The 26,886-nt window shown below is 51.8% G+C and overlaps 1 protein-coding gene across 1 annotated transcript in view; it reads left to right on the top strand.

Moving 5' to 3' along the window:
* Nucleotides 1-23,926, top strand: part of UBR4 (ubiquitin protein ligase E3 component n-recognin 4) — a gene marked incomplete at both ends in the record, with an annotated part of 112,579 nt that extends 88,653 nt beyond the window's left edge. Inside the window, 19 exons of the mRNA XM_084242876.1 lie at nt 1,570-1,691; nt 2,199-2,396; nt 3,108-3,188; nt 5,208-5,295; nt 5,768-5,895; nt 6,775-6,882; nt 7,301-7,420; nt 7,711-7,901; nt 8,290-8,463; nt 8,771-8,870; nt 10,946-11,164; nt 12,361-12,474; nt 13,240-13,382; nt 13,811-13,936; nt 14,963-15,157; nt 17,748-17,972; nt 20,965-21,055; nt 21,687-21,849; nt 23,862-23,926. Coding sequence (XP_084099002.1) covers nt 1,570-1,691; nt 2,199-2,396; nt 3,108-3,188; nt 5,208-5,295; nt 5,768-5,895; nt 6,775-6,882; nt 7,301-7,420; nt 7,711-7,901; nt 8,290-8,463; nt 8,771-8,870; nt 10,946-11,164; nt 12,361-12,474; nt 13,240-13,382; nt 13,811-13,936; nt 14,963-15,157; nt 17,748-17,972; nt 20,965-21,055; nt 21,687-21,849; nt 23,862-23,926 — 2,651 coding nt within the window. The remainder of the gene's footprint in view (nt 1-1,569; nt 1,692-2,198; nt 2,397-3,107; nt 3,189-5,207; nt 5,296-5,767; nt 5,896-6,774; nt 6,883-7,300; nt 7,421-7,710; nt 7,902-8,289; nt 8,464-8,770; nt 8,871-10,945; nt 11,165-12,360; nt 12,475-13,239; nt 13,383-13,810; nt 13,937-14,962; nt 15,158-17,747; nt 17,973-20,964; nt 21,056-21,686; nt 21,850-23,861) is intronic.
* Between the last annotated feature and the right edge of the window lie 2,960 nt (nt 23,927-26,886).

The raw sequence follows: 26,886 nt of genomic DNA, 5'->3' as shown, positions 1-26,886 counted from the left end.
CATTAATGGCTTGTCCATTTCCCCTTTTCCTTGTGGAATTCCACTCTGTCGCCAGTGTCTCTCACCTCCCTTCCATAGTTCCTCGCATTTTATCTTTTGCTGATTTTGAATAATTTCATTAGCTTTTATTCAGTTCATAAACGTTTTCTTCATGTGTATGATTTGCTTAATCTACCCATTGAGTTCTTATAGTTCTAGTAGACTTTACAGTCTCTTCTTTTACTCACATTTCCCATCTCTCTTTTGTCTTTAAACATCTCACACATGTTTCTGTGTCTGGTAATTGTAGAATTTGAAATATATATGGATCTGATGTTGTAATTTGTTACTCTGGCTGTTGCTTATGGTGCCTTCCAGTCTTTGTATTTTGTGGTTCTTGGCTGGGAGCTCCAGTTTTGGACTTTATTTCTAGAAATTTGTTAGGACCCAAGTCAAAGATGGGTTTCTCCAGAGGGCATTTGTGGCTGCTTCTGTGAGGCGTCTGCCATCTCAGGGGCCGCCTTAGTGCCGTGTGACTTTCAGGTGACAGCAGTAAGTGCTGTGACCCTGGCTGAGCCCCTGCAAGAGGCAGCGTGTCAGGGCATCTCTCATAGGTTCCTCCCCCCCCCCCCCCCCCCACACACACACACTCAATGCCAAATACTAAAGGAAGATAATTTCCTCTCAGTAATTTGCTTGGGGGAAGGGAGGGTTATCTGTAGTGTACTCCTTCCATCAAAGGTGTAGCTCTTTCAGGGGACCAAATTTACATATGTGGGGACGTGTGTCCTGCTAGACTCCTCACTCTGCACAATTTGGGGCTTTGCATATGGCTCTCAAATCCTGGACACCAAAGACCAAGGCAAAAACCAGCCTCATTGTTCTGTTAACTTCCCTGGACTCAGTTTAGCTTTTGATTTTTCTTTGCTAGTGTGGCGGTTCCCTGATGATTCTTTATTACATATTTAAAGTTATTTTTAAGTGCTGAGGAGTGGGGAGTAAGTCAGGGAATATATATAGTCTGCTTCGTGCCAGGAGTGGAAGTTCTTCTCGATATTGTTTTCATCAGGCCTTGCTGAGATGGCTTGTGGCTTTGTCAGTTGGATTTTTAATTTTAAAGAGCATATTTCTTCCTCCTCCTCCTCTGTCTTAAAGTTGTCTCTTTGGCTTAAAGACAGCAGGCTGCCTAATCTTTCAGAATGGAGCTTAAAACTTCAACTTCTATTGATTTGACTGGAATACAGTTTGGATCATCATTTGATATTTTCGAGTGCCAGTGCTGGGCAGGGATGCTCAGTTGAAAGCATAGTTCCTTCTCTTAAGGAGGTTATACTTCCGAGAGGGAGCAGACTTGTACACCACTAACCATGATGTGCTGTGTTGACCTTGGCATTAAGGCTTTGAGTAGACTGTTTCAGTGTAAAAATCAGCTTCAGTTTCCTAGTTGAATGTTGATATCACCATGTAAGGCATTTAAAGACTTCCCAGGCAGAAAGAGTTGTCAGTGATGGAACTCCATTCAGAACTGCCTCCTGGTTTCTGTGTGTGAAGCTCTTACCTAATTGACTCGGCCACTTTGATTTCTGGCAGGTACAGAATCAGAAACCAAAGCCTTCATGGCTGTGTGCATCGAGACCGCCAAGCGCTACAATCTGGATGACTACCGGACTCCTGTCTTCATCTTTGAGCGACTCTGCAGCATCATCTATCCAGTGAGTAGGGGTGCTCTTGAGTGAGCAGGCGTGTCAGCATGAGCTGTTTGGCCGTGAAGCTTCTTACTGATTGATTGTAGTCCAGGCGTGGGTGGGCCCGTTCCCCGACATCTTAGAAAGCTTCACTGCCGTAAAACAAATCAGCCTCATAACTTCCCTGTTCCTGTGACGGGAGATCTATGACTTTCCTGTCAAGATCAGTTTTGCTTTGTTCTAAACTAAGTCTAACCTCCTATTGCCCAAACCCCATTGCTTGTTAATCCACTGTGCTTTGGACAAAGCAGTGATGAGCTCAAGTATAGCGAAGTCTCCCCGCACCCAGCTGCTCCCTGCAGAGAAGCATGATCTGATCCAAAGACCTTCCCCTGTGGTTGAGAAGGATGAGCGACCCTGCGTCACACCCATTAGTGATGAGATACCTTGTGCTGTGAGAGAGGAGCCCTTTCTCTTGACCCTACCCACGTCTTGATATCTGCCTTCTGATGCAGCCTTCTTTCTGTTCATTAGGAGGAGAATGAAGTCACCGAGTTTTTTGTGACCCTGGAGAAGGATCCCCAGCAAGAAGACTTCCTACAGGGCAGGATGCCCGGAAACCCGTATAGCAGCAACGAGCCAGGCATCGGGCCACTTATGAGGGATATCAAGAACAAGATTTGCCAGGACTGTGACTTGGTGGCACTCCTGGAAGATGACAGTGGGATGGAGGTAACAAACTCGGGACGGTGCTGCCGTGATTACGGGCTTGGGCTGCCATCAAAGATAGGTTCTTCCTCTGAGTAGCTGGTTAGCCTGGGCAGGTAGCTTGCTTCAGTTCCTCATCCAAAAATGGGGCTGGTTAGTCCCACCTACCTTCTTCACCTGGTGTTAAAATTAATCGCTTATAAGGGACTCTGCCCAGTTCCTGGCACCTGGTGAGCACACATTAGTGACTGTTGCTGGTCCTGGCACGAGCTTTATCATGGTTCCTCTGGCACTGGTTTTCCAAGTTAATGACACTCCCTAAGTACTGGCACTTTAGCCCCTATGCAGATGTTTGGCCAGTACCTAATACCTCTGGCAGACAACCTCTGTGGTCTAGCTTTGCTAGCATGTGTAGAGTGAAAAGCCTGTCAGGTGAAAGAGAGAAAATTGCTTTTTTTGGGTTCTGAGCCTGAAGTGACTCAGAATAGGCGAAGGTCCTTAGCAGAGGTTGTTCATCTCAGAGTCCATGGTTTGGGTTAAGGGTATTTATAAGCCCTGAATTATGCACAAAATTCTGTGTTGGTCATATGTGTAGTTTTCAGGGGGGAAGAGTCATAGGTCCACGACTCATTAGAATTATGGATCACGAGCCACTGCCATAAAGTGCCCTTGATCTTGACATTTACTTGCCCTACAATTATTTGGAATAACAGCCTCACCTCCTCTTCTGTTCAGCTTCTAGTGAACAATAAAATCATTAGTCTGGACCTTCCTGTGGCTGAGGTGTACAAGAAGGTTTGGTGTACCACGAATGAGGTATGTGCTTGATCTCTTCTTTCCTGACTTAATGTGAACTGTACCAGAGAGCTGCTGTTCATCACCATGTAGCTAGCAGAGCTTCTGGAGGTTTCTTTCCCCCCTTTGCGGTTGTGTGGGGAAAATAGCCACCTTGTTCACCTTCTGTGTATCTGCTGAGTGAAGGTAGAAGAGCTTCAGGGGAGAGAGAACGGATTATCTGGCTGTACAGCTCATACTAAGCAGTGTGAGGAAGCTCTGTGGTGGAGACCCTTGCTGTCTTGTACCTTTTAGTGGGCGCCCTCTGAGGAGCTTCTCAGAACACTGTTCCAGTGGCTTGTTATCAAAGAGAGCACAGCTTCTCTTTTACAAGTTGGGGAACTGAGACTCAACCAGGCAGTTATTCCTGAGGAGAGGAAAAAGAAAATGAAGGAAGTATGTGTTCTGGCCCTTTGGGTCGTCTTGCTGCTCTTTGTCCACTCCTCTTAGTCTCAGGTAGTCTGCCTTCCTCTTCCTGCTCCTGATCTCTCTCCTGGCTTCCTTCCTTTTTTATCTTACGCTCTCCTTTCTCTTCAGTTCTTTCTCTCCTTCCCGTCGCTTCACTAGGGGGATGTTTGATAAAGGAATCAAATAAATAGTTTACTTATGGCAAACTAACAGGAAACTTTTCTAGACTTCACCCCAAATATTTCTGTAGAGTTTAAAAACCTAAATTGGCAGCATACTTGGTACATTTTGGCCTTTAATATATTACATATTTTGCTTCTCTTTTCTGCTCTCTCACTGTGCTGGGGTTCCTGGTCGCTGCTCACTGCTGGGAGAGCGCTGGTAGTTGGGTAGCTGCAGGCAGCGGGACACACAGTGCAGAAGGCAGCCTTGTCCAGTGCGTCTTCTCCCCACCTTTCGTTATTAAAGCAGAATGATACAGATTTCCTCCCTGATCACATAAAAAATTGAGAACAAAGGTCTGTGGGCACCATTTTAAATGAAGTCCAGAGAAAGCACCCAAAACACCTCTCCTTTTGGACGGTGAGGCAAGGTAGATGTTGGGATCATGCCACATGTTTGTGTGCTCACTCACTCAGAGCTGGGTTACTCTGGAAAAGTCCGGTTTGTCGCAGCCTTCTTTGGCTTCCCTTCTTTCTTAATTTCCCTGGTAGTAGCCTCCCTGTTTAGCTACTGACTAGAGCCTCTTCTGTTTTCTTTATCTCTTTCTGTCCATGGTCTATGGCCATTCTCTCTCTCGGGAAGTCCCATTGAACCTCTGTGGCTGGAAATTCTTCTGGAGCTGGCCCTCCGGCAGGGTCCCTCCCTCCATCTGGGCTTCGTCTCCTGAAACCAAGCAGGACTTAGAGGCACGCAGCTTGAATTCTCTCCACTTACTTTTCCCAGCGAGGACCTCCAGGCCTTCATTTCACATCTCTAGAATGATGGTGGTGCCTAAGTGCCAGAGTACCTCACTCAGCACTGGCATATGATGAACTCGCAGGATCCTCCCAGTTTAGTGATTGAATGCATCCTCTCTCTGTTGCGTGTTGTATGGCGACCTCAGGATCTTCAGAGGCCAAGATTGGTGTTATTTCTTTTCTGTGTTTGTCCTGACTCTTTGAGTGTGGCCTCCCTTGCCCTGAGAGAGCTTCTATTCCTGAAGGAGGCTCAGGCTTGGATAGGCCTGGATTCATATCTGGGTAACTTTGAACAAGCTGTTTGTCCATATGTGAGGTTATATGAAGTGCTTGAGCAGCATAGGACCCAACATATGGTAAAACATTCCATGCATAATCTTACAGTCACTACATAGTTATAATCAAATTAGATGAAATAGTGTCTACAGAATGCTTCACACAATTCCTGTCCTGTAGTAGACACTAAATAAAATTGGCTTCCTTTCCCCTAAGTGAATGGCAGAATATTTAGGTTCTGGGTGTTGTGATTAAGACCTTGTAGAGAAATAGAAGTGGCCACATGACTGAGACTCTGAGCAAGACCAGAGCCTTTGCATTTGCTGGACTTGTTTACAAGCAGCTTTCTCCAACTCAGGGAGAGCCCATGAGGATCGTTTACCGGATGCGGGGGCTGCTGGGCGATGCCACTGAGGAGTTTATCGAGTCCCTGGACTCCACCACAGGTAAGACACTCTTCACAGATAATGCTACGCATTGGGTTCACGGCTTGAGGTCAATGAACAGTTCATATCCTAGGACTTAGGAGTATTGGGGGCATTTTACCCCAGGGCAGAACTGAGGGGCGATTACTTCTCCTCCAACTGAGGAAGATTTTCTGAAAGCTGATTCAGACACCCCTGAGGACGGGGGGAAAAAAACCTTGGGAAAAAATAAAGTCAGCAGCAAACTTGAGTTGAGATTCACATTAGCTTAGTTTTTTATTTCATTGGTGGATGTGGTACGTGCTTTTATTTTCACATGTGTGAGTAAGTGTAATTGATTAAAGCGCCTACTGGGCATGAGAGAGTGTACTTCAATAGCCGGTGTTGGCCCGTGTTACTGTCCCGTGGGAAAGGGGGTGGTCAGCCTGGAAGAGCTCTCTCCAGTCCCCTCGCCACCGTCCCCTTCATTTCTGTTACCTTCCCTTCTTCCCAGATGAAGAAGAAGATGAAGAAGAAGTATATAAGATGGCTAGTGTGATGGCCCAGTGTGGGGGCCTGGAGTGCATGCTTAACAGACTCGCTGGGATCAAAGATTTCAAGCAGGGACGTCACCTTCTAACAGTGAGTTGAAGGCAGTAAGGTGGACCAGCCCCTCTGCTTTGGGAAAGGCCTCTGTGTAAGGAGACTCGTGGTCACTGTGCCTTTAAGCCCTAGAGGGCAGCATGGTGCCATGAGCCAGTGCAAGCCCGTGAAGGACTTGGCAGCTTCGCTGAGTTTTCTACACTTTAGACTGGTTTCCTCCACTTCCCTCTTCCTGGTCCATACCCCCCAGAAAAGCCAGTGTGATGACCGCATTCTGCTCTGTCTGTCTAGTTACCTGCAGAATCAGTGTGTAATTGTCTTTTCCCAAAAAGCTGCACTTGTCTTTCAGTAGCAGCAGCAGCAGCAGCAGCAGCAGCAGCAGTGGAAGTGGTATAGTTTTTAAAATAGGCTTTGTAAGCAGCTCTTTCTTGCATGACTGTGTCCAGTTGTTCATCTACCTGTTAGTAAGGAGTAGAGGATTCCAAATACTGTGCTATCATTTTGTCCTCCAGGAAATTAGAGAATGTGCATCCTTGTATCCATGTCCTAAATGATCTTTGTGGTTCTGTGTTCCCACAAGTTATGAGCTTTGGAATCTGCTTGCTGTTAGTTTGGAGTTAGGATAGCAACTTCCCCCAAGAGAACAGAGTGCCACCTGTTTCATTAGGAATTGCTGTCACTGTTTTAGAGGTGGCGCTAGCACTGGAGAACATTGTTATTTAAACTGCCAAGCTGGTTTGAGTTTGTCTCCACCTTCCCATGTCCCCTTTAGTATGTCTGTCCCTGCCGACCTCTGGCTATCAGGGGTGGAATCTGCTGATTGTATGTGGCTCTTCCCTTTGACTTTCTCTCCTTGTTTGTCCCCACAGCTTTTGCTCTCAGATGGTCTCATGGGTTTTGACTGCCTTTTCTTGTCAGGTGCTGTTGAAACTGTTCAGTTACTGTGTGAAGGTGAAAGTCAACCGGCAGCAGCTGGTCAAACTGGAAATGAACACTTTGAACGTCATGCTGGGGACTTTAAACTTGGTAAGAGTGTTGGCTGCAAAAGATAAAGAATGAGCCTTAGAAATCCTTAATTGGGGAAAGACATCTTAATTCTGGACTCAGATGAAATGGATTTCCTCTTAAGACCCTTCGTGTGTCTGGCTGACTGGCCCCAAGGCTCAAGCATTCAGGCTGTCCCTTCCTATGCAGCCTTCTCCCTGTGCTGCTGCCATGGCACCCTTTTTCTGACTTCAGATCAGAGACAAGAGGAAGTTAGTCCCTAAAACAGTCCATACTCACACCAATGGGAGGTGTTCTTGAAAACCCACACAAACACACACGGGGTCTCTGGGAAGTAAGATCATGAGGAGCAGCAGACCCCTCCCTGGAGAAGCATATCCCATCATTGGTGAGTGGTTGTGTCTTATCCTCAGAATGACTGGGTCTCCCTCTCCGGTAGGCACTGGTAGCTGAACAAGAAAGCAAGGACAGCGGTGGTGCAGCTGTGGCCGAACAGGTGCTTAGCATCATGGAGATCATTCTGGATGAGTCCAATGCTGAGCCCCTGAGTGAAGACAAGGTGAGCAGGGCCCAGACCCCTCCATCTGCCGTCACACTGAAACCTGCACTCTCCATTGCTAGTGGGGATGGGAGGAAAACTATATTGGTGTATTTTGAGCCCCCAAGACTATTAACAAAACCATCCCAGAAACCTGGGAATAACCAGGGACTCATCCTGTTGACTGTCCACAGCAAGTGCTGAGGCAGTTTTTCTAGGACTTCCATCTGGTGGCTCTGATAGGTCAGGTAAATGTTAGCGGCTGCTGAAGTCCTGACCCAGTTAATGGGCCATCCTTTTTCCTACTGCAGGGCAACCTCTTGCTGACGGGTGACAAAGATCAGCTCGTGATGCTCTTGGACCAGATCAATAGCACTTTTGTTCGCTCCAATCCCAGTGTGCTCCAGGGCCTGCTTCGCATCATCCCATACCTTTCCTTTGGAGAGGTGGAGAAAATGCAAATCTTGGTGGAGCGGTTCAAACCATACTGCAGCTTTGACAAGTATGTTGCTTGGATTTCATGTGAATAAATGATGGTCCGCACAAAAACTCTGGACTGTTTTGTGAGAAGAAAGACTTTGTGTTCCTTAAGGGACTCAAATCGTAAAGCCGAGGATGAAAAGATACTATGTTATATTAGCTTGGCAGAGATGGTGATGTGGTTGGTGAGGTGGGGAGTGTGATGGAGGGTGTTACGTGGGACGGCCGGAGCATGACCACACAGGGGAGCTGGGGAGATGGGAGATGGCAGATGGCAGAGGGGCTCTGTCGTGCTAAGGAGTTTAGGTAGGTGTGGTCCTATAGGCTCCTGAAGGTTGCTAGCCACGAGAATGACATGCTCAGCTTAGGTTCTTACTCCTTCCACCCTCAGACTCTACTTTTCCCCTCAGGTATGATGAAGACCACAGCGGTGATGATAAAGTATTCCTGGACTGCTTCTGTAAAATAGCAGCTGGCATCAAGAACAACAGCAATGGACATCAGCTGAAGGATCTGATTCTCCAGAAGGGAATTACCCAGAGTGCACTTGACTACATGAAAAAGCACATTCCCAGTGCCAAGAAGTAAGAAGCAGTCCTGTCAGTGGCTCCTCTCCTGGCCTCTGTCACCTTGGCATGGAGTTTCAGTTTTCCTTTGTTGTCCTTGGCGTCTCCCTCCCAAGCTGGCGACTCAGCCTTGCAGAGTTCTTGGGGGCTGCGATTTCTGTTTACAGGACCCATTTCCACCTGACTTCCTAGCTGAGCCGAGTGATCCTTTGTGATTTGTCCTGGTCCACTCGGAGGGGTGTGTTTAACAAGCCGGAACCAGCAACTGGTTTCCAAGTAGCCTTTGCCTCTCTGGCCTGCTAATAAATCTTCCTTTGCTTTGCAGTTTGGATGCGGACATCTGGAAAAAGTTTTTGTCTCGTCCAGCCCTGCCGTTTATCTTGAGACTTCTTCGAGGACTGGCCATCCAGCACCCTGCCACCCAGGTGTGTAGTCGGCTGCCCATGGACCGGCTCGGGAGATGGCATATGTGTGAAGGAACCATATACTTGCTCTCCTCTCCTGCAACCAGATGAAGAGAATCACCTTGATTAGCTTTGAGCCATGACTTGCCCTGGTATATGAGAATTCTAGAGAAGACAAGACTTGGCAGTCATCTCATTTATCTCGTGTTTGTAGAGAGGTGTACATCGTATTTGTGATTTTCTCATTCAAATCATTCTTTCACAGAGGCTTCATTATCTCACAAGCCAGCCAAGCAGCAGTTGAACTGTGAGGGAGTGGCAGGCTGGTTAAGCAGAGTGTCTGTTAGTTTTGATTTCTGGCCACAGTGACTGGGACGTTTGTAATACCATCGCTGCCATCTTCTGCTCTGCTTCACGCAGCTGAAAGCTTTGTGCTCAGAGAGGCCTACCCATTCCACTCTGCGCCCGTCCTGCTCTCCTTCCCACGGCTAAGGTCTCTGCTGCCCTCACACATTCTAACCAGCCTAGGTGACCAGGTGTATATACTTTTTAAATTAAACTTTTGACGTTAAGCTTTTATTTGACGTAACTGCAGAGTCACATGCATTTGCTAAGGAATAACATAGGGAAACCATGTAGACCACTACCCAGTTTCTCCTCCGGTAACGTCTGGGGCCTGCCATGTGCCTGGTGCTGTGTTGGGTGGCAGTGACACTGGTGATGATCAAGGCAGTCACAGCCTGTGCCTCTGTAGCTTACTCTGTGGCGGAAGATACAGCCACATAGAGTGAGCACTGCACAGTCAGCCCATCAAAGTGTAGAGGGACTTTAGAAGGGAATGTGGCATCTACAAAGGCTCAGGCAAAAGCTTAAAGCGCTCCGGGGTTTGGAAGCAATTGCATGTTGGAGGTGAGCTGTGGCAAGAGCTGATGGTGGAGACATAAGCACTGGTCCAATCTCATTCTCTGAGGAGACAAGTGCAGATTTTCAGCTGAAGACCGTGCCTCTGGCCAATGGTGACATTGGGAAAACAGTTGGTAAGCTTTTATTACCTCAGTGTGGGACGATCACAGCCAGCACCAGGCAGTGAAGTGGACAGTGGCTGGATTCCACAGAGACCTGGGAGGTCGAATGAATGGGATTGGGAGATTGACTGAATCTGGGGGGCGTGTGCGCACAGGCACACAGTAAACACCCAGCTTGTTGAGTTTGGGGTGCCTGGGGAAGAGTGCACTAGGCAGTCAAACTCTGGGTTCAGCATTTTGGAGTGTGAGACATGAGATAGCATGTAATTTTGCTGAGGTACAAAATTGGGGCGTACCTGCTATGAGAATGGATTTATGAGCTAGTGAGTGATCTGAGGTGAGTGCTGAGCTTTGGCATTGCAAGTTGGCGCTGTTGTCCGCAGTTTGTGGTCAGATGCGCAGTGATTGTCCTCTGCTCACTTATGCTAGAAGGGTGGGGACTCTGGTGACGCTGGGCGCTCTCTGCCTTCAGTGTTCTCAGCTTCCCTGTTGAGCTCAGGGCTGCACAGCCGTGACTGCCAGTGGCTTCAAGCACAGGGCTTCTTGTTCCTGTCTACTTTATGAAAAAGGTTTTGCTTAGCCCACTCCCGCTTGTACTTACACTTCTGGGTTAGCATTGTCTGCACGCCTGTCTTGCTAGGCCCAGAGGAGGAACGTCCCCAGACGCAGAGCTTAGCTGGGACCCTGTGGATGTCACGGGCTGCTGGGCTTCCTTGGTGCTGCTTCTCCAGGGTATCTCACCTGAGCCCCCCTCCTTTTCGCTGAGCTGGAGGCTTTACATCGGACTGATGGTTGTCCACTTTAACCCTTGCCGCAGTCCTGCCATCGCCCCCATTTTATAGATAGGGACCCTGAAGCTGAAGATTGTAGTGATTGGTCAAAGGTCAGGGGCAGAGCCGGACCCTCGCCCATTTGTCCAGATCGCTTGAAGTGTAGAATCAAAGGGTCATGTTGAAACTGAGTATATGCTGGGGCTGTCCACATCTGGTTGATGTTTCCAGCCCTTTAAGCTCTTGGGAAGAAGGCTTGTCCACCTGGTTGCGGCATGCGTGTCTCCTCTCTCACGAGCAGGTTCTGATAGGCACGGACTCCATCACAAACCTGCACAAGCTGGAGCAGGTGTCCAGCGATGAGGGCATCGGGACCCTGGCTGAGAACCTGCTGGAGGCTCTGAGGGAGCACCCTGATGTGAACAAGAAGATTGATGCAGCCCGCAGGGAGACCCGGGCAGAGAAGAAGCGAATGGCCATGGCGATGCGGCAGAAGGCGCTGGGCACCCTGGGCATGACGGTAAAGCCACTCCTGAGCCCTGCATTCTTGCACACACTGCTGACGGAGCCCCAGACACAGTTAGCCGCGCATCCCAACAGCTGGGATGGGGGCACGGTCCACAGAGGAGGAGGGAAGCGGGTTGCCTGGCACAGTGTTCCATGCTTCACTGTCTTTAATTTTCCCAGCAACCCTCAAGGTAGGGCTGTTCTTACTTTGCTGTATAGGCGAGACTCTTGTGAAATGACTTCACAGGGGACAAACAGTGAAAGTGGTGATGATAACGATAGTTTAGCCAGGATTTGCTCTGCCATATGCTGTGCTTAGGCATTTTGTCAAATTTTGTCAAAACCTCGTCTTTCTGTGAGGTTGCTGTCATTATATCCACTTTTCAGGTAAACTGAAGCTCAGAGGTGCAGTCAGTTGGCCAACACTCAAAACTAATAAATGGTTGACAGGATTTTGAACCCAGGACTGCTTGATCTGAGGCTCCACTCTTAGCACTGTCGCCACCGTGGAGGAGGCAGCAGTCCTACGGAGTCTCCTGCAGACCAGCAAATGGGTGTCAGCGGTTTTAGAGCTTCCATGGGGACAGTAAATAAGTCTGTGCAGCAGCCCTTGGCATCGGAGACTGGGGGTGGTAGCACAAAGAAAGGGGGCTTTTTTTGGTGGCAAGTGGTAACTTGGCAAGGGTCCCAGCTAGCTGGTTTCACCTGCTTCACTGGTTCCTGTGAGAGAAGAACAGAGGAATCTGGGCCTTCATCCTCATTAGAAACCAACTTAAGAGGGCCTCCCCGGTGGCGCAGCGGTTGAGCTCTGGGTTGCAAAGCTGCCCGCAGCCTCTGCAGTGCCGGTTCGATCCCCGGCTGCTCCCCGGCCACCAGAGGAGGGTCCCACATGGCGCGCAGACCTCTCCTGCCACCCGCTGCTCCCCTCAGCAGTGTACTTCGGTCCTTCTGCCTGCTCTGCTCCCCGCTCTGGCTCTGGTGAATTCTCTCACCCTCCCGCGCTTCTGACTGTATCCAGTGCTTGAATGAATGAATGAATCAATCAATCAATCAATCAATCTTTTAAAAAAAAAAAAAAAGAAAGAAAACAAAGAGATGCCCTTTCCTTGCAGCAGCCCCCACAGTGGTGGGTCAGCCCTGTCCTGAGTGGCCACAAGCTGGGGCAGGGAGCGTGGAAATCTCTAACGTGCCCCCGGGGTTTTCCCACAGACAAATGAAAAGGGCCAGGTCGTGACCAAGACGGCGCTCCTGAAGCAGATGGAGGAGCTGATTGAGGAGCCGGGCCTCACGTGCTGCATCTGCAGGGAAGGCTACAAGTTCCAGGTACGACGCGCTCCAGCAGCATCCCTCCCTGCAGCAGGCCTGTGTTCTTAGATAGGTCTGCATCTCGACCAGCTGTTCTCTTTGGAGGCACAAAGGCAAACTGGCTGAACATTGTCATTATTGTCATCATCTTCGATGAACTCTCTCTCCTTGGATGTCTTCTCTGTGCTAGGCCTCATGCCAAGAGCTTATGAAAATTTATGTCCTTAAACCTTAAAAAGCCCCAATTTATGAATGAGAAAACATAGGTCATGTGACAGAATCAGAACCCTGGTGCAGGCCCCTCTGACTCCATGCCTGGTCTTTTAGTCACACACCTTGCTGCTGCCAGGAGAGCAGGACCTTGCTTCCTCGGAACACTGTCTTGATAGCCTGAAAGGTGTCCTTTTCCTCCCCAACACTTGGAGGGCTAGAGTCCTGGGCTGCAGCCTTTAGAGTCCTGCTGCCACAGGCTCCTGGTGGCTGCCAGCTAAGTTTTTTGAGATGTAAGACATTTCCCACGGAGGCATTTTCCCTCTTCATTTTCAGATGAGGCAAAAAGAGTGACAATTAAGGTTTACATTTTGCCTTGGCATCTGCGTGGCACTTGCCTGATTTTGGTTGCTTCTCATTTCTTTAGGGCTGTGCCCAGCCAGGTGCTGACTATCACCCACTCCCCTGAATGCATCCTTCCTAGGAAGGCAAATGCTTGGTTCCCTCTGCTCTGCTTCACCTGCCTTCCAGAGCTGCCTTCCCTCATCTCTGATTTTTGTGTTGAATGTGCAGCCCACAAAGGTCCTGGGCATTTATACCTTCACCAAGCGGGTGGCCTTGGAGGAGATGGAGAATAAGCCCCGGAAACAGCAGGGCTACAGCACTGTGTCCCACTTCAACATTGTGCACTACGACTGCCACTTGGCTGCTGTCAGGTAGGCCCTCGTGATGTGGCTCTGCCAGTAGACTGCTCCCTCACACCTGCTACACCTGACCTGTGTCAGAGGAGTGGGCAGCCTGCCCGAGACCCAGGGTTTGGGGGTGGTGGGGCCCAGATCCTATGGTGTGAAGGCTGTTCCTTGGTTTCTGGGCCTCATAGTGTTGTGCTCTGAGCCACAAAGTGCTGCCGTCTGGCTTGCCGGGCTTTTGGCCCAGGGCTGATGAAAGCAGTCTTGCTTCCTCGAAGCAGTGAAGCTGGCATTTACCAAGGCCGGGTTGCAAATGGCGCAAGTCTGTTTAGTCTGGAGCCTCGGCTAATTTACTTCCTCAGTGTTGGCAAACCTCCTCCACCCCCACATGCCCAGGTGCCCGATTGCCAGATTAATTCCAGCAGTCACTTGTCCATGCTCTCCTCCCAATCCAGGTTGGCTCGAGGCCGGGAAGAGTGGGAAAGTGCCGCCCTCCAGAACGCCAACACTAAGTGCAATGGGCTCCTTCCAGTCTGGGGGCCCCACGTCCCTGAATCAGCTTTTGCCACTTGCTTGGCAAGGTGAGTGTTGGGCACTTGCCTGTTAGAAGAGAGGATTCCCAGGAAAAGGGGAGATCTGCTCTCAGCTCAGCCATAGTGACACCATTCCCTGTTACCTTCATTGGAGTCTGTGACTTGCTCTCTGCTTGCTGCCAGGGAGCTGCCCAGAGAAGAAAGGAGCCAGCACCCTCAGCATCTGGTGCTCCACTTAGAACTAATTGTCGCTCTCTCTCCTTTGTTGCTCTTAGGACGGGCCTGACTTGGTCCTTGCAGCTGGGCTTTTCCAGAGTGCACTGTACACTGTGTGGCAGCCTCTGAGGCTGAAACTACAAACATAACTTAGGTGCCTGGGGGATATTGGGCTCTTTCAAAGTTGCCTCATCCTGAACTCTAGATTCTAGTAGCTACAGCTTCTGGGAAGGGTGACCCATGCTCAACCCTCAAAGCTCAAGAGTAAAAAAGGTGCTTACGTCAAGCAGGGACCTGGCAGCGGCAGTGATAATAGCACCTAGGGCAACACTGGGGGTCTGGCACACATTCTACAGAGGAAGAAACCGAGGCACAGAGAGGTGCCCCCTGGAGGCCACACAGTTCATAAGGAATGGAGACCAGTCATGGTTGACATACATTGATAAAGGAAAAAACTTTTGGAGCATGAAAAGATGGTTCTTATGGGTAGATCACCTTGTCAGTCAGAATGGAGAAGTTCTCCATTTTTCCTCCCAAAATGTACTCCCAGATACGGCCACAGTACAGTCTGTGTGACATTGGTCCACGAGGAACTACAAACCCCCCTACCCCCGCCCCTGCAAAGCAGCAGGTTCTCATCAAAGCTTGGAGAGCACCACATCCGTTCACAGCAGAACGGAACGCCCTCTGCTCCTGTCTGCTGCGGGCCCAGCCCTTGTTCTTACCTCTCCCCCTCATCCCTCTGTCAGTCTGTGTGCCTTTTGCAGCTCTCAGCCAAGAGGGGTGTCGAGGGGGCTTCCAGACTGGGATTTCACCAGGAAACCGATCCATTTCAGCACCTGGTCTGCTTCTCCCCAGGCACAACACTTACCTCCAGGAATGTACGGGCCAGCGGGAGCCCACATACCAACTCAACATCCACGACATCAAGCTGCTCTTCCTGCGCTTCGCCATGGAGCAGTCGTTCAGTGCCGACACCGGCGGGGGTGGCCGGGAGAGCAACATCCACCTGATCCCGTACATCGTTCACACTGTGCTTTACGTCCTGAACACGTCAGTACCGCACTTCCCGGTGGGCAGCATCTGCCTCACCCAACCTGTGCCCCTGCCCACCAAGCCTTCTGGCTCTTCCACTTCCACCCATGTTAGCTCTAGAGCAGATGTCTGCCCTCAGCCCGTCTTACCAACGTGCAGCTTTTTAGTATCACACTGGATAAAGTGATAGGCGAGGCTTCCTTCCCAAAACTCTGCCATCCTCCATCATGGGACAGGGGCTGCATCCTGGGACGGACCTTCGGCCCAGTGGGAAGCAGGCAGTGGGAGGAGCTAGACCCCGAAGCTTCCATGTCACCTCTTTTTGGGCTTTTGGGACTGGCGGAGGCTGTGGGCCAGACCCAGGCACAGTTGCTGTCAAGGGCGCACAGTGTAGATGTGAAGGTCCTTGCTGGGGTTGTGGCAGAACCAAGTTCCCATCTCATGACTGAGTAGTTCATGACTGAACTTGTTAAGCCCTTTTCTGTCCAGGAGTAAAGCCTCTGGCCAAGTGTGAGGAGAAAGAGGGAGATCAAGATCTTCTGGGAAAGTGAGCTGGGTAGGAGGATAGCCAGGAATAAATAGATGAGTATTTTTCATCTGCATGTGCATTATGGAACGTTAGCTCGATACTTAAAAAGTGTAATTTTAAAGAAGAGCTTAGGAAGGTGGAAGATAATATTCTTCATTCCACCCTGATTTTAAAAGCAAATAAAGTGACTGGGAGTACATTAGCTCTTAGATATGATTTAAAGGGCTTCATGCTTTTAGTCCCCACCTTCTTCAAAAGTCAGGTCTCTTGGGCAAAGTTGCCAGGCTGGTGAACAGCTGTGCAGTCTGCCCACGGCACCTGCCATTCAGTGTGGGCAGCGGGACAACTGTGTCTTGTCTCTTCTGGTTTTCTCTCTCCAACATTTCATTCCCTCCCATTTCCTCATGAGATACAGGCTGGCCTAGAGACCACAGACTTCATTGTTAAAAGCTGCCCAGACAGGGCTCCGTCAGCGCATTACATCATCAGCTACCATGTGTAGACTGTCAGGACAAACATCTGTGCCACTAACGCAGATGATCCCACTGTCCAGCTATGCTTCAGGCCCAAACGGTGCTGCTCACCAGTATCCTGGGCCGCTCACCAGGCCTGTGCTTTTGTAGACTTGTCTCTGTTGGCAGCCGTGAGGTAGAGTGGGCTGCGCCTTCGTCCAGGGAGGCCAGCAGACCCAGAGAGGGAGCCTGATTTGCCCAGCAGAATGGAGCTGGTGACTTCATATGTCCCTGGGCTTCTTCCAGACGTTTGTAACGTATGCTCAAGGCCTTAGCTGGGGAGGGGGCTGGCTGTGTCATGGTCATCCCTGTCAGGGGCCCTCCTGGAAGCTTCATGAAGGGGCACTGCTTCCCAGCACCAGTGGCCACCCCAGCTAGCTTCATGTTGGTGTGCGTGTGGCCGTGGAGCCTGCCTTCAGGAGAACGTATGTGAAGGCAGATATGTCACAGCATGAGCCAGAGCTGAGCTGTGCAGTGCAGGTTCTGGAATGGCAAACGCTTTGGAATCCCAGTTCTGGAAAGTCGAGTATATCTGCCTGTGCCACCTGGGCCCCCTCTTCGGGAAGCAGAAGGAAGCAGGATGTCTGTACCGTCCCGCCTGATTTCCCTCAGGCCAGCATCTGGCTGTGCTTATGCAGAGCTGGTGGCTTTGATTCTGGTGGCTACTAGTGTTGTTTTCTTTTTCCCCCACAGACCAGGGATGGGTCCTCAGGCACTCTTGCTTGAGAGCGTGACCCAGGTTAGAGGAGAGCATGTAGCTGGGACTAGAGGGTCAGCAGGGACTCCAGTAGCGTCTCAGTGCTGGCTCAGAGGCTGCCTGTCGGAGCTTCCTCATGGCAGGAAAATTGAGAGTTCATGATGGTTCAAAGCCCAGTTCTTTCTCTCCTCAGGCATTTGGGGTAAAATATTTTCTTAGTACTGTGGTTTCCTTTTGTATAAAACTGGGATAGGCGAGTGCCTGTGTCCTGGGGTTACTGTGAGGTTGAGTGAGGTATTCCACAGGAAACTCAGAACGGTGCCTGAGCTAAAGTGTATGATCGTCATGACCATCACAGTTGAGGCAGGAGCGAGAATGAGCAGCACTTGCCTGGGGCAACAGTCCTGGTGGAGGGGAGAGGGCACAGAAAACAAACCAAAATGGCCCAGAAAGGGAACCGGAGGCCAGTGGAGTGCGAACAACACGGAGTCGGGGCAGCTGAGGCTGTCTGCCTTCACCTCCTCTCCGTGGCTTGGCTGGCTTTGGGCATGTCGCTTCACTTCTCTGGGCTTCCACAGTTGTTAAGACACGTAGATGGTGGAGTGGCCATGGCTGTGAATGTGCCCGACACACACACAGTGCTCAAGACACGGTAGATGTTGGGAATTGAGTTGAGCCAAGGCAGGAGAGGGCCAAGGAAGATGCTGCTAGGGAGGAAGGAAAGAAACAGGGAGGATTGCTGGAGAGGAGGTGAGAGGGGCAGTGGCCGAAGTGTCCGAGAAACTTTTAAAAGAAGACAGTGAGCAGACCACCTCCCCTCTTGCGTAGGGCCAGCGTCCCTCTGGTTTCACTGTGCCCGTTTTGTTTCAGAACCCGAGCAACCTCCCGTGAGGAGAAGAACCTCCAGGGTTTTCTGGAGCAGCCCAAAGAGAAGTGGGTGGAGAGTGCCTTTGAAGTGGATGGGCCCCACTATTTCACAGTCCTGGCCCTCCATATCCTTCCCCCCGAGAAGTGGAGAACCATACGTGTGGAAATCCTGCGGAGGCTGCTGGTGACCTCTCAGGCCCGGGCCGTGGCTCCAGGGGGAGCTACCAGGTCAGTACTTAGGAAAGTACCCACTCAAGAAAGCCATCTCCTTGGCCGCCAGTGGCCAGCCTGGTTATTCCCGGTGTGTCGCCTAGCAACATTTGTGCTCCGGGAAGTGTGCGCATCTGATGGGGTGATTGACACTGACCCTTCTCAGCCGGTCACCCCAAGAGGCCAGGCCCAATGGCTGGTGGGGCCAGGCCACGGCAGGAGTTGGTGCTCAGCTCCAGACGAGGAACCAGGCTCACCTCTGTAGAAAGTTTCAGAGAAGCCAGTCAGGCACAGAGGCTCGAATAATTGAGAATAACGCCAACAAGGGGCTCGGACAGGTAACCAGGTTTTCCCAGTCTCGCTGGTCTGGGCACACACCAGGTGTTTCCTCATGACTGTGCCTGGGGTTTTCTTTTCGGAGAATGGAAAGTTCCCCATCTCCTCTTCGGTCACATTTCTGTCCTGTCGTCCCATGTCCCACGAGCCCTTCTTCTTCCACGAGCTCCTTCTATTCACGTGGACACCTCCCAAAGAGGGGCTTGCACTGTAGGAAGAGCGTGTGCTTGTTTTCATGACCCTCTCGCTGCACACAGCATGCACTCGCGCCTCTCGTGGCCCTGCGCACTCGGGCAAGGAGCTGCCAGCTTGCTTCTGCCTTGAGGGAAATGGGCTTGAGGGGCTGCGCAGAGCAGGAGCTTTCCCGCCCCTGACATTGAAAGATGAAGTAAAAATAGCACGCGCCTGAATTGGCAAATCTGGCACCTTCACCTCCCTCAGCTCATTCATCGGGCCTTGCTGGTGGGTGGGCACTTGGGCCCCCAGATGGACGGGCTTGGGAGCTCTGCCGTTGAGTCCAGCCAGGACCAGCTTCTTTGTGTGGAGGAGGATCCCTGCCTAAACCATGCCACATTCCAAATGTAGCTTTTTTATTATTTCCTGAGTCCAAAGCATAAGCAGTTACTAGCCACTAAAAATCCGATATTCGATCTGGAGGTGCTAGGTGGCCGGCCAGGTGAGCCTGCATCCGTGGCACACAACATGGCTGCTTACTTGGCACAGGCTCACAGTGGCAGGTGTGAAATCCGAAGCCGCAGAAGCTGTTTGGCCATCATTTAGGAGACAAGAATTCACTCTTGTCCCAGGCAGTTAAGGAAAAGCCCACTTGGTTACAGCTTAATTCGAAAACCAGTGGGAGCCACTCTCAGGAGTTTTCTCTGAAGCAGTTTAGTCGCTTCACTAATTAACCTTGACTGTTCGGTGGGGCAGGGGCACTCAGGATTCCTGCTTGTCAAGCAAAACAGAAGGAGAAGAGCCAAGCTGATGTGGTGTGAGGCACGAGCTGGTGCCCAGGAAGCAGACGGGAGGTGTGCTGGGTGTGGGCATCGGGCTGGGGCACCCTACGAGGAGAGACCGGGGCTCGAGGATGTTTAGAGGGGTCACCCCGGTAGCAGGGCCAGAGTGCTGGCAGCAGGCTCTGTCCTGAGTTGTCCCTGGGTGGGAGGCCGCAGCAGATGCCCAACAGCAGAACTCCGGGAATACGGAATACGCGCAGAGGGCCTCTCTGCATGGTTGCCATGAGGCAAGGGCTTCCTGCTGGGAGCTTGCAAGTATTTAAACATGGGACTGTCTTGGGCGTCTGTCAGAGCCTGTCTGTCGTCTCACCTGCCAACAGGTGAGTTGCAGAAAAATAAATGGAGTAGAGCCCTCACCTGCAGGCCCACCTCCCAGTAATGTTCACTTCAGGTTGCGGCACCCACATTTGTGGCAGGGAAGAAAGAACTGGGTGTTTTTGAGGATATTGGGGTTGAGGGAGGTTGAAGGGCTAGGAAGCATATTTTAGCCAATAGAATTGCCCCATTTTATATTTTCACTTTTGTTAGTTACTAGCATGTATTGAATGTGGGTGTGGGTGCCCTGTTCTGTGCTAGGCAGTGCCTTCACTTAAGGGCCATATAGCGTGGCTTCAACTTCCGTAATCACTGTTATCTCGTTGTCTTATTTTCTTATGATGCTTGCACACGCGCATACTCACACACACACACACACTTTCACTCTAAATTATAGTCCATTTAGTTATGGGGTCTGTTCTGGTGTGTTCCAAGGCGTAGACTCTCCATGACAAGGGTTCATCTGGCCTTTCCTTGGTACAGCTATGAGGGAAGTTTGCAAACAAAAACTCTAGCGGATGGTGGGTGGTGGAAACTGAAGCTGAGCCCTGATGTTCACTCCCTGTGCGGGGAGCTGCCTATTTCAGAGGCTCTGCCGGGATCGTCACTTCTCATCCGAGGTGTGTGTTATCAGGGCCCGGCTGTTGGCACACGGGTTCCCAAGTGCGCCAGAGCCCTGCTGGGCTTCCATCCTGATCTGAATCACCGGATTAAGTAGAGAGAATACTGGTTAGCAATCAAGGGGTGTGGTGAGCAGCTCAGGATTACCCCAGGATTTAGGAGGTGTTGAGGTGGTTGTGTCTTCCATCACAGAGCTGACTCTTGCTCAACACCAGTTTTCCACCAACTGGCTGTTTTTTAATGCAGCGTGTGTTGATAAACTATTGTTTGACTGGTTTAGGTCTGCTGACTGTTAGTAAAAATTCTCCCAGGGAGAATGTAAAGGCTGAAGTGCGCTTTGTTTCTGACGTCATTCCCACCAAGAGCTTGTGAGGGGCTGAGCCCCTGCAGATGTGGGCCTTCTGGGCGTTTCTTTTGGGCAGTATCCTTTGATGACCATGTCACCACTTGTGTCTCCCCCACCCCCATTTTGCTTCCCCCTGGTTTTGAAGAGGGTCAGTACTAAGGACATATTGTGAAGCATTTTCGTAGTAAATGATCTCTGTGGGTCTGACGCCTTCAGAAGTCCTTGCTCACTGCTGCTTTTCTCCACGAAGATGGCTGAGCGCCAGGAACTGGTGATGGGTAGCTTGCCTTGCCTCTTCCCTCGCTCCTGGTGCTTTGCTCTGTTCCGTGCGTCCTTCTGGGGTCTCAGTAAACATGGAATTTGATTTCTCTTCCAGGCTAACAGACAAGGCTGTGAGGGACTATTCTGCTTACCGCTCTTCCCTTCTCTTTTGGGCCCTCGTCGATCTCATTTACAACATGTTTAAGGTAAGGAAGCGATGGGGGCTTTCTGCAGGGAGGGAACGTCTGGGCTGCCGGCTCAGCCCTGCTCAGCAGCCAGGCAGTGGCTTCTTGGTCGACCTGCCCTGAGAAGAGCCCACAGCTGGAGGTCACTCAGCCCGGCACGGCGATGTGCACTGTAGCCGGGAGTGCGCCCGGCTCCTGGTCTCGGGCCTGCTGCTGACCTCCTTCTACTGGAGATGCCTCCCGCCATCCTTCCCACCCCCCCTGCCCCCACTCACCCTCTATTTGCATAAATTCTCTGACTTGGGGGGCTCAGGGTTTTGGCTGATTGCTTGTATTAGCTGAATGAAGCAGCTCAGCTGAAGCCTGTTCACCCTGCTTTTCCTTTGGGAAACGCAGATGTGAAGTGTCTGGGGATGAAAGGACACAGGGGTTTGTTGTAGCTTGTAGAGTGCGGTGACATGGTGCCAAATAAGAGCCTGTATGAGGAATGAAGTGAAAATTTGTTGTTCCTGGAAGTGAAACACATGTTCTAAGGAAAACTTTGATGGCAGTGGGGGCTCTCCCTCCTTCATGGATGGAAACGTCCTGAGTTAAGGCACAAGACAGGCATTAAGTAATCCACCCCCGGCCTGTCTCCTGTTGGTTCTTGTAGAAGGTGCCTACCAGCAACACGGAGGGAGGCTGGTCCTGCTCTCTAGCGGAGTACATCCGCCACAACGACATGCCCATCTACGAAGCTGCTGACAAAGCCCTGAAGACCTTCCAGGAGGAGTTCATGCCAGTGGAGACCTTCTCGGAGTTCCTTGACGTGGCTGGTCAGTGTTGAGGTTTTATCTTTCAGAGATTGGCAGCAAAGCCCGTGTCAGCCTTAGAGGGGCTGCTATAACGTTCATCTTCACGTGTCAGCCTGTTGGCCACCAGCAGGAGATCTGGGCGGAAGGTGTGAATAGCGGCCAGTCCAGGAATAGTGCCGTGGCCAGCGTGTGTGCTTCTTGCGCCGGGCGTGGTGCTGCTCCTTGTCCGGGCATTTCTTGTTGCGGGACAACCTTGTGTGAGTTCGGTCTGTAGTGCCCCCTCCACCCCCCCATTTATAGAGGGGTAACTGAGGCTTTGAAGACAGAAGAGTTTCCAACAGGAGAACTGCTGAAGCCCCTTTTTGATGCGTAGTGTTCTGTGATCATTCAGAGAATCACCTGGAGCTTATCTGTCTTCCTCTTGGGGACTGAAACCTCTGTTGTCGCAGCTGCCCCAGGGAGATGTGAGAGATTTCAACTGATTCCTAGAAAAGTAAATGCAAAACTGAGCAAAGAGCCGCTGTGACGGTAAAACAGGGCAATGCTTTGATCTGGGTCGTGGGAGGCCTTCTCGGCCAGCTCCGCTCCTGTGTGGATTCATTACACAGCAAATTGGTCACCCTAACTGCAAACGTATTAAATGTACATTTCATAAGCAAGTGTTGGGTGATGGCAGGGAGGTGACTTGGGCCAGTCACCAGAGCAGATTCTGTGCCCTCGCGGGCGTGGCTGCCTTTCCCCTCATGTTCATTGTGGGGATTTTGTAAGGTGTAAAGAAGCAGGAAAAAAAATCCTTCCTAGATCCCATTAGCAAGCAAAAGCTTCTTCCCTTTATTTGGTCTCTGTCTTCTGGGAGCTAAACTCTCGTGAGTGATGCTCAGTGTGAGTTCCTTCCCTCCCCACCCCCTCTGCACCAGCTGATAGTTTTCTGGAAGCCTTGGGGTTTCCTGTTTGGCCATCCTTTAAAGGTCATGGTGGAAGCCCTGTACTGGGCTGGGCCTTTGGTGACTGGTGTCTCCCTGCCGATACCTGGTGGGCGCGAGCAGACACTGCTCACTCACTGTCTTTGCTGAGCTCACTAACTCTTGACTGCTCTGCGGGTGTCTGCGTGCAGATGGCCTGTTGGCTGGTGCCCTCTGTCCTGAGCACTGCGCCTGTCCCCAGGTCTTGGGAATGCCTGAATAAAGGCTTTCCAAGAAAGAGAAGGTGGCAGGCAAGAAAGGAAGGGGGTGGCCTCCTTTTGGGACTTTGCATCAGCAACCCCACCTACAGCAGGGGAGAGTGAGAGCATCAGGCGGGGAGCCTCCCAGGTCAGGTGTTTACAGCATGACTTTATTACTTTGTTTAAGCTGTTAGAAAATTCCAGAATACCAGACACACCCTATTCAAATGCAAGGTACAAGATCACCTTCCAAAACCAACAAGAGTGTGTCTCTCTACCTTTCCCTCCATTAGCACAGGCGCTGGGGAGTGACTTCAGTGTCTCGTCAGGTGCTGGGGTTAGCAACTCCACGTGTGTTAAGTGTGAGCTGGGGCATCTGACCCTGATGCAGCACCTGCTGTGCAGAGGACATGTCCACGTAAATGGCCGCATTTTGTCCCGGTTGACAACTGCGGAAAGGGAGTGCCTGAGCTTTGGCTCATAGCTCTTAGTCCTGGACCAGTGGTTGGGTTGAAGTTCCTCTGCACCTCCCAGGCCGCGAGGGCAGTGGTATTAACCTTTCCTTGGCCCCAGGTCCCTTCGGTAATATGCTGCGGGCTGTGGACACTGCCTGCAGGAGCCCCCTCCATTCCCCATGCAGCCTCAGTGGACACCTCACGTGCCACCATCATGCCCAAGCCTCTACAGCAGTGCCAGTCCTGACGCCTCTTACCCACTGTGCGTCTGCTTGAGACTGTCTGCCCAGGCCCCGTGGGGCCCCCGTGAGCAGTTGCAGCCGAGCCTGCAGAGCAGTGTGTTCTCGGTGGGGTGAACTCGGGGACTGGGCACTGCACTGGCCTGCTCCTAACCAACCTCCGCCTCTGTTTTCCAGGTCTGTTATCAGAAATCACGGATCCAGAGAGCTTCCTGAAGGACCTGTTGAACTCAGTCCCCTGACCCTCACACAGAACCGCGGTGACGAAGAGTGAGACTAGCTTGCCCTCCTTCTCTCTGTGTCCTGCCCTCCTGTGCGTCCAACCCCCACGGGGGGGGGGGGGTGCTGCATCATTACTCTTCCCTCCCCCCTCCTCGTTTATTCTCGGAGTGGCTTGGGGTTTTTAGGCTTCCTGTTTTCTCTCGTGTGTGTGTGGTGCGCTGTGACATCACCTGTGACCCCGGCCATCGGAGGACCTGTACACACCTCGGAGCCACGCGCTGTCCTTGGTCAGCTTAATACTTGAGTGTGCACATCTTGAGAAATAAATGAATGACTTAATACACATTGAAAACGAAGGTGTGACCACTGCCTAACCGTCTGTGATTGGGTGATTCTGGCCAAGTACATGCCCAGGAAGACTGGTGTCTCGGCCGCTTCTCTGGGCCTGTGTCGGCTCAAACAGAGCCTGCCTGTCTGTCCTTGGCCCTCCAGCTGGGGTGCTGATTTGATGAATGAGTTTCCTAAACAGAACCCTTGGTGTCTCCTCACATTTTGGCCTTATAGATGGAACCTGAAGGGCATGTAGAACTCCAATCCTCGAGTCTCCGACTGAAGGCAGGCTGGGTGGCAGGACTCCAGTTTTTCTGTGACAGAGGCATTTGCTGTTCCCCCTTGGGCCTAGCTTGGGGTCCCCAGGGACTCCAGGCTGCCATGGAAGGCGGGCCTGGCACAGACTTAAAGGAGCCAGAGTGGCTGTGCTTTCCTGACGGCCTAAGAGAGGGCCTGTGAACCTGGGTCGCGGCCCCAGGCTTCCGCCCTTCGCCACTGGAGCTGGTGGGTTTGTGCCTCCGAAGCCGGTCCTGAGGCACCGTGGCTGCCTTGGAGACCCAAGCTCAGCCGGGGCCGGGCAGGTGCACGCACTCTCACGTGCGTGAGGTCCTTAGAGGCAGCAGGGTTTCTGAGGAACTGCTTGGCTCTAGGGAGGGGGCATCGCTCAGACCCCACAGTCTCCTCGCCCGTAATCTGCAGGGTAAGGTGGTTGCAAGGTTCACTTGAGAATTTGCCTGCCACATGTGACAGAGGGGCCGCTTTTCTTACTAATGAATCCATTTTCCGTCTTTGAAAGTATGCCTTTCTCTTTTACTGGAACCCCGGCCCCAGGTGAAGGAGGATGGAGGACCGTGGTCTCAGGGACACTTCTCACCGCACACTACAAAGTCATCCCCTGTCCATGTCTCGTCTCCCCAAGAGGCCGTTCTGGGCACATGTTAGACTGGAGCTGCTGTTACATAACGTCTTGGCAGGCAGTGGATGGGCGCAGCTTCCTCTGGAACAGCAGAGCAACGAGGAAGGGGGGATGGTGCCAGTGTAAACAGCCAAGACTACACCTCTGGTCGGGTGTCAGCCTTGCTTTTCGTGTGGTACCCGTGTGGGCTGAGCCATGCTTGTAGCATCACCCGGGGCACTGAGTGTGGCCATGGCCTCTGCAGAATCCAAACCACCGCCTGGTTTCTTTGGCCTGCAGAGCTGGCGCTGCTGAAGTCCTCACATGGTGCTCCCTTGTCTGCCCTTTGATTTTTATTTCTTGCAAAAGCAAGAATTTTGTCCCAGGCCAAATACCAAAAACCAAGCCTCTTGTTTTCCCTGCCACAGCTTTTCCTGGTGTCTGCACAGTGCCCTCCGGGTCTTTGGTGGGTCCCGCCTGGACAATGCCTTTGGCAGCAGTGGCAGCTGCTTGCGGGAGAGATGTCTGCCTCCCACCCCTCTACCACAGCTGGGCATGATGACCACAGACTGGCTGCAGCTAGTGATGGCGGCCCTCCCTCCGCCTGAAGCCCGCCTTCAGCACTGTCCTAGAATTGCTGAAACCTCTTGTGTCCTCATCGGATCTATATCTCTCGGGCCTCCAGCTTTCCAAGTTCAGTTTTCTGGTAGGGGCTGAAGGGAGGCTGGGTGGGGCTAGGTGGTCTCCTTCACCAGGCCCACTATGTGCCCCTTACCCACCAGCCCCCCGCTATGTATATTGAGACATAGGGGCTGGGTTTAATTCTCAACCCCACAATGCCAGCTAACTGGTGTTTCCCCACCTTACGGATGAGCAAGTGACTCTTCTTTGCTAGGGGGCCAGGAGCTGGTGGGTGTGTGGACCTCAGAGCCGGTGCCCAGCACCAAAGGCACAGCAGTATGTCAGCAGTGTCCTGGAGGTCAGTTTGCCATGAAGGGCTACAGGGCACGAAGGCGTGAACAGGGTGGAAGGTGGTGGTAGGGCCCCTGGGCTGTGGCAATGGGTGGGCTCTGACTGCCCACCCCAGACTCTGGTCTGTGTTTGACTCCTGGACATAATTAATGGTGCTTGGCCGGGCAGGCACCTCCCTCAGCTGGCAGAGGAGATTCACTGCTTTCCAGGCTTCAGTATAGTTTCTTGGCACCTCTGTACCCCGATTCTAAGTCTGCAGAGACCCAAGTGGGTCCTGCTTCCTCGCTCACCCTTGAGGATTCCTGATTTCCCCTTTCAAACTCAATTTACACATTACGTTTCTAGTGGGGCCAAGTCTCCCATCACAGCCTCCAGGCTGTACATAGCAGGCCTCCTGCCTCGCCCCCTTGGCCTCATCTCCCTCTGTCTGACGCTCCACACCTCACCTCCTGCAAACCCAGGCTCTGGCGACGGGCAGGACGGGGATGGGCCCGTGGGCACCTTCCTCCCCTCCCCTTTGCTGCTGCCGCCAAAGGAATTGGACTAAGCCTGGGTCAGATTAAGCTGGACTGTTCCCAGCAGCTGGACACCAGGTGGACAAGGTAAATCTCCCTGGAGCTGGCTCCCCCGGGCAAGGCCAGGACCAAGTCCTCTTGCCTCAGGACTGGTTGCTCAGATGCAGAGGAGGGAGCAGGACCGGCAAGGGCCGAGGGGCCAGTCTTTGCCAATGCCTGGTCGAAGCAGGCGCTTCACCTGCAGTGCCACCTTCAGCCCCCTTCTCGG

The sequence above is a fragment of the Talpa europaea genome (genome assembly GCF_964194135.1).
Source record: "Talpa europaea genome assembly, chromosome: 9".
In the NCBI taxonomy this organism is placed as follows: Eukaryota; Metazoa; Chordata; class Mammalia; order Eulipotyphla; family Talpidae; genus Talpa; species Talpa europaea.
This window is presented reverse-complemented; position numbering and strand designations above follow the sequence as displayed.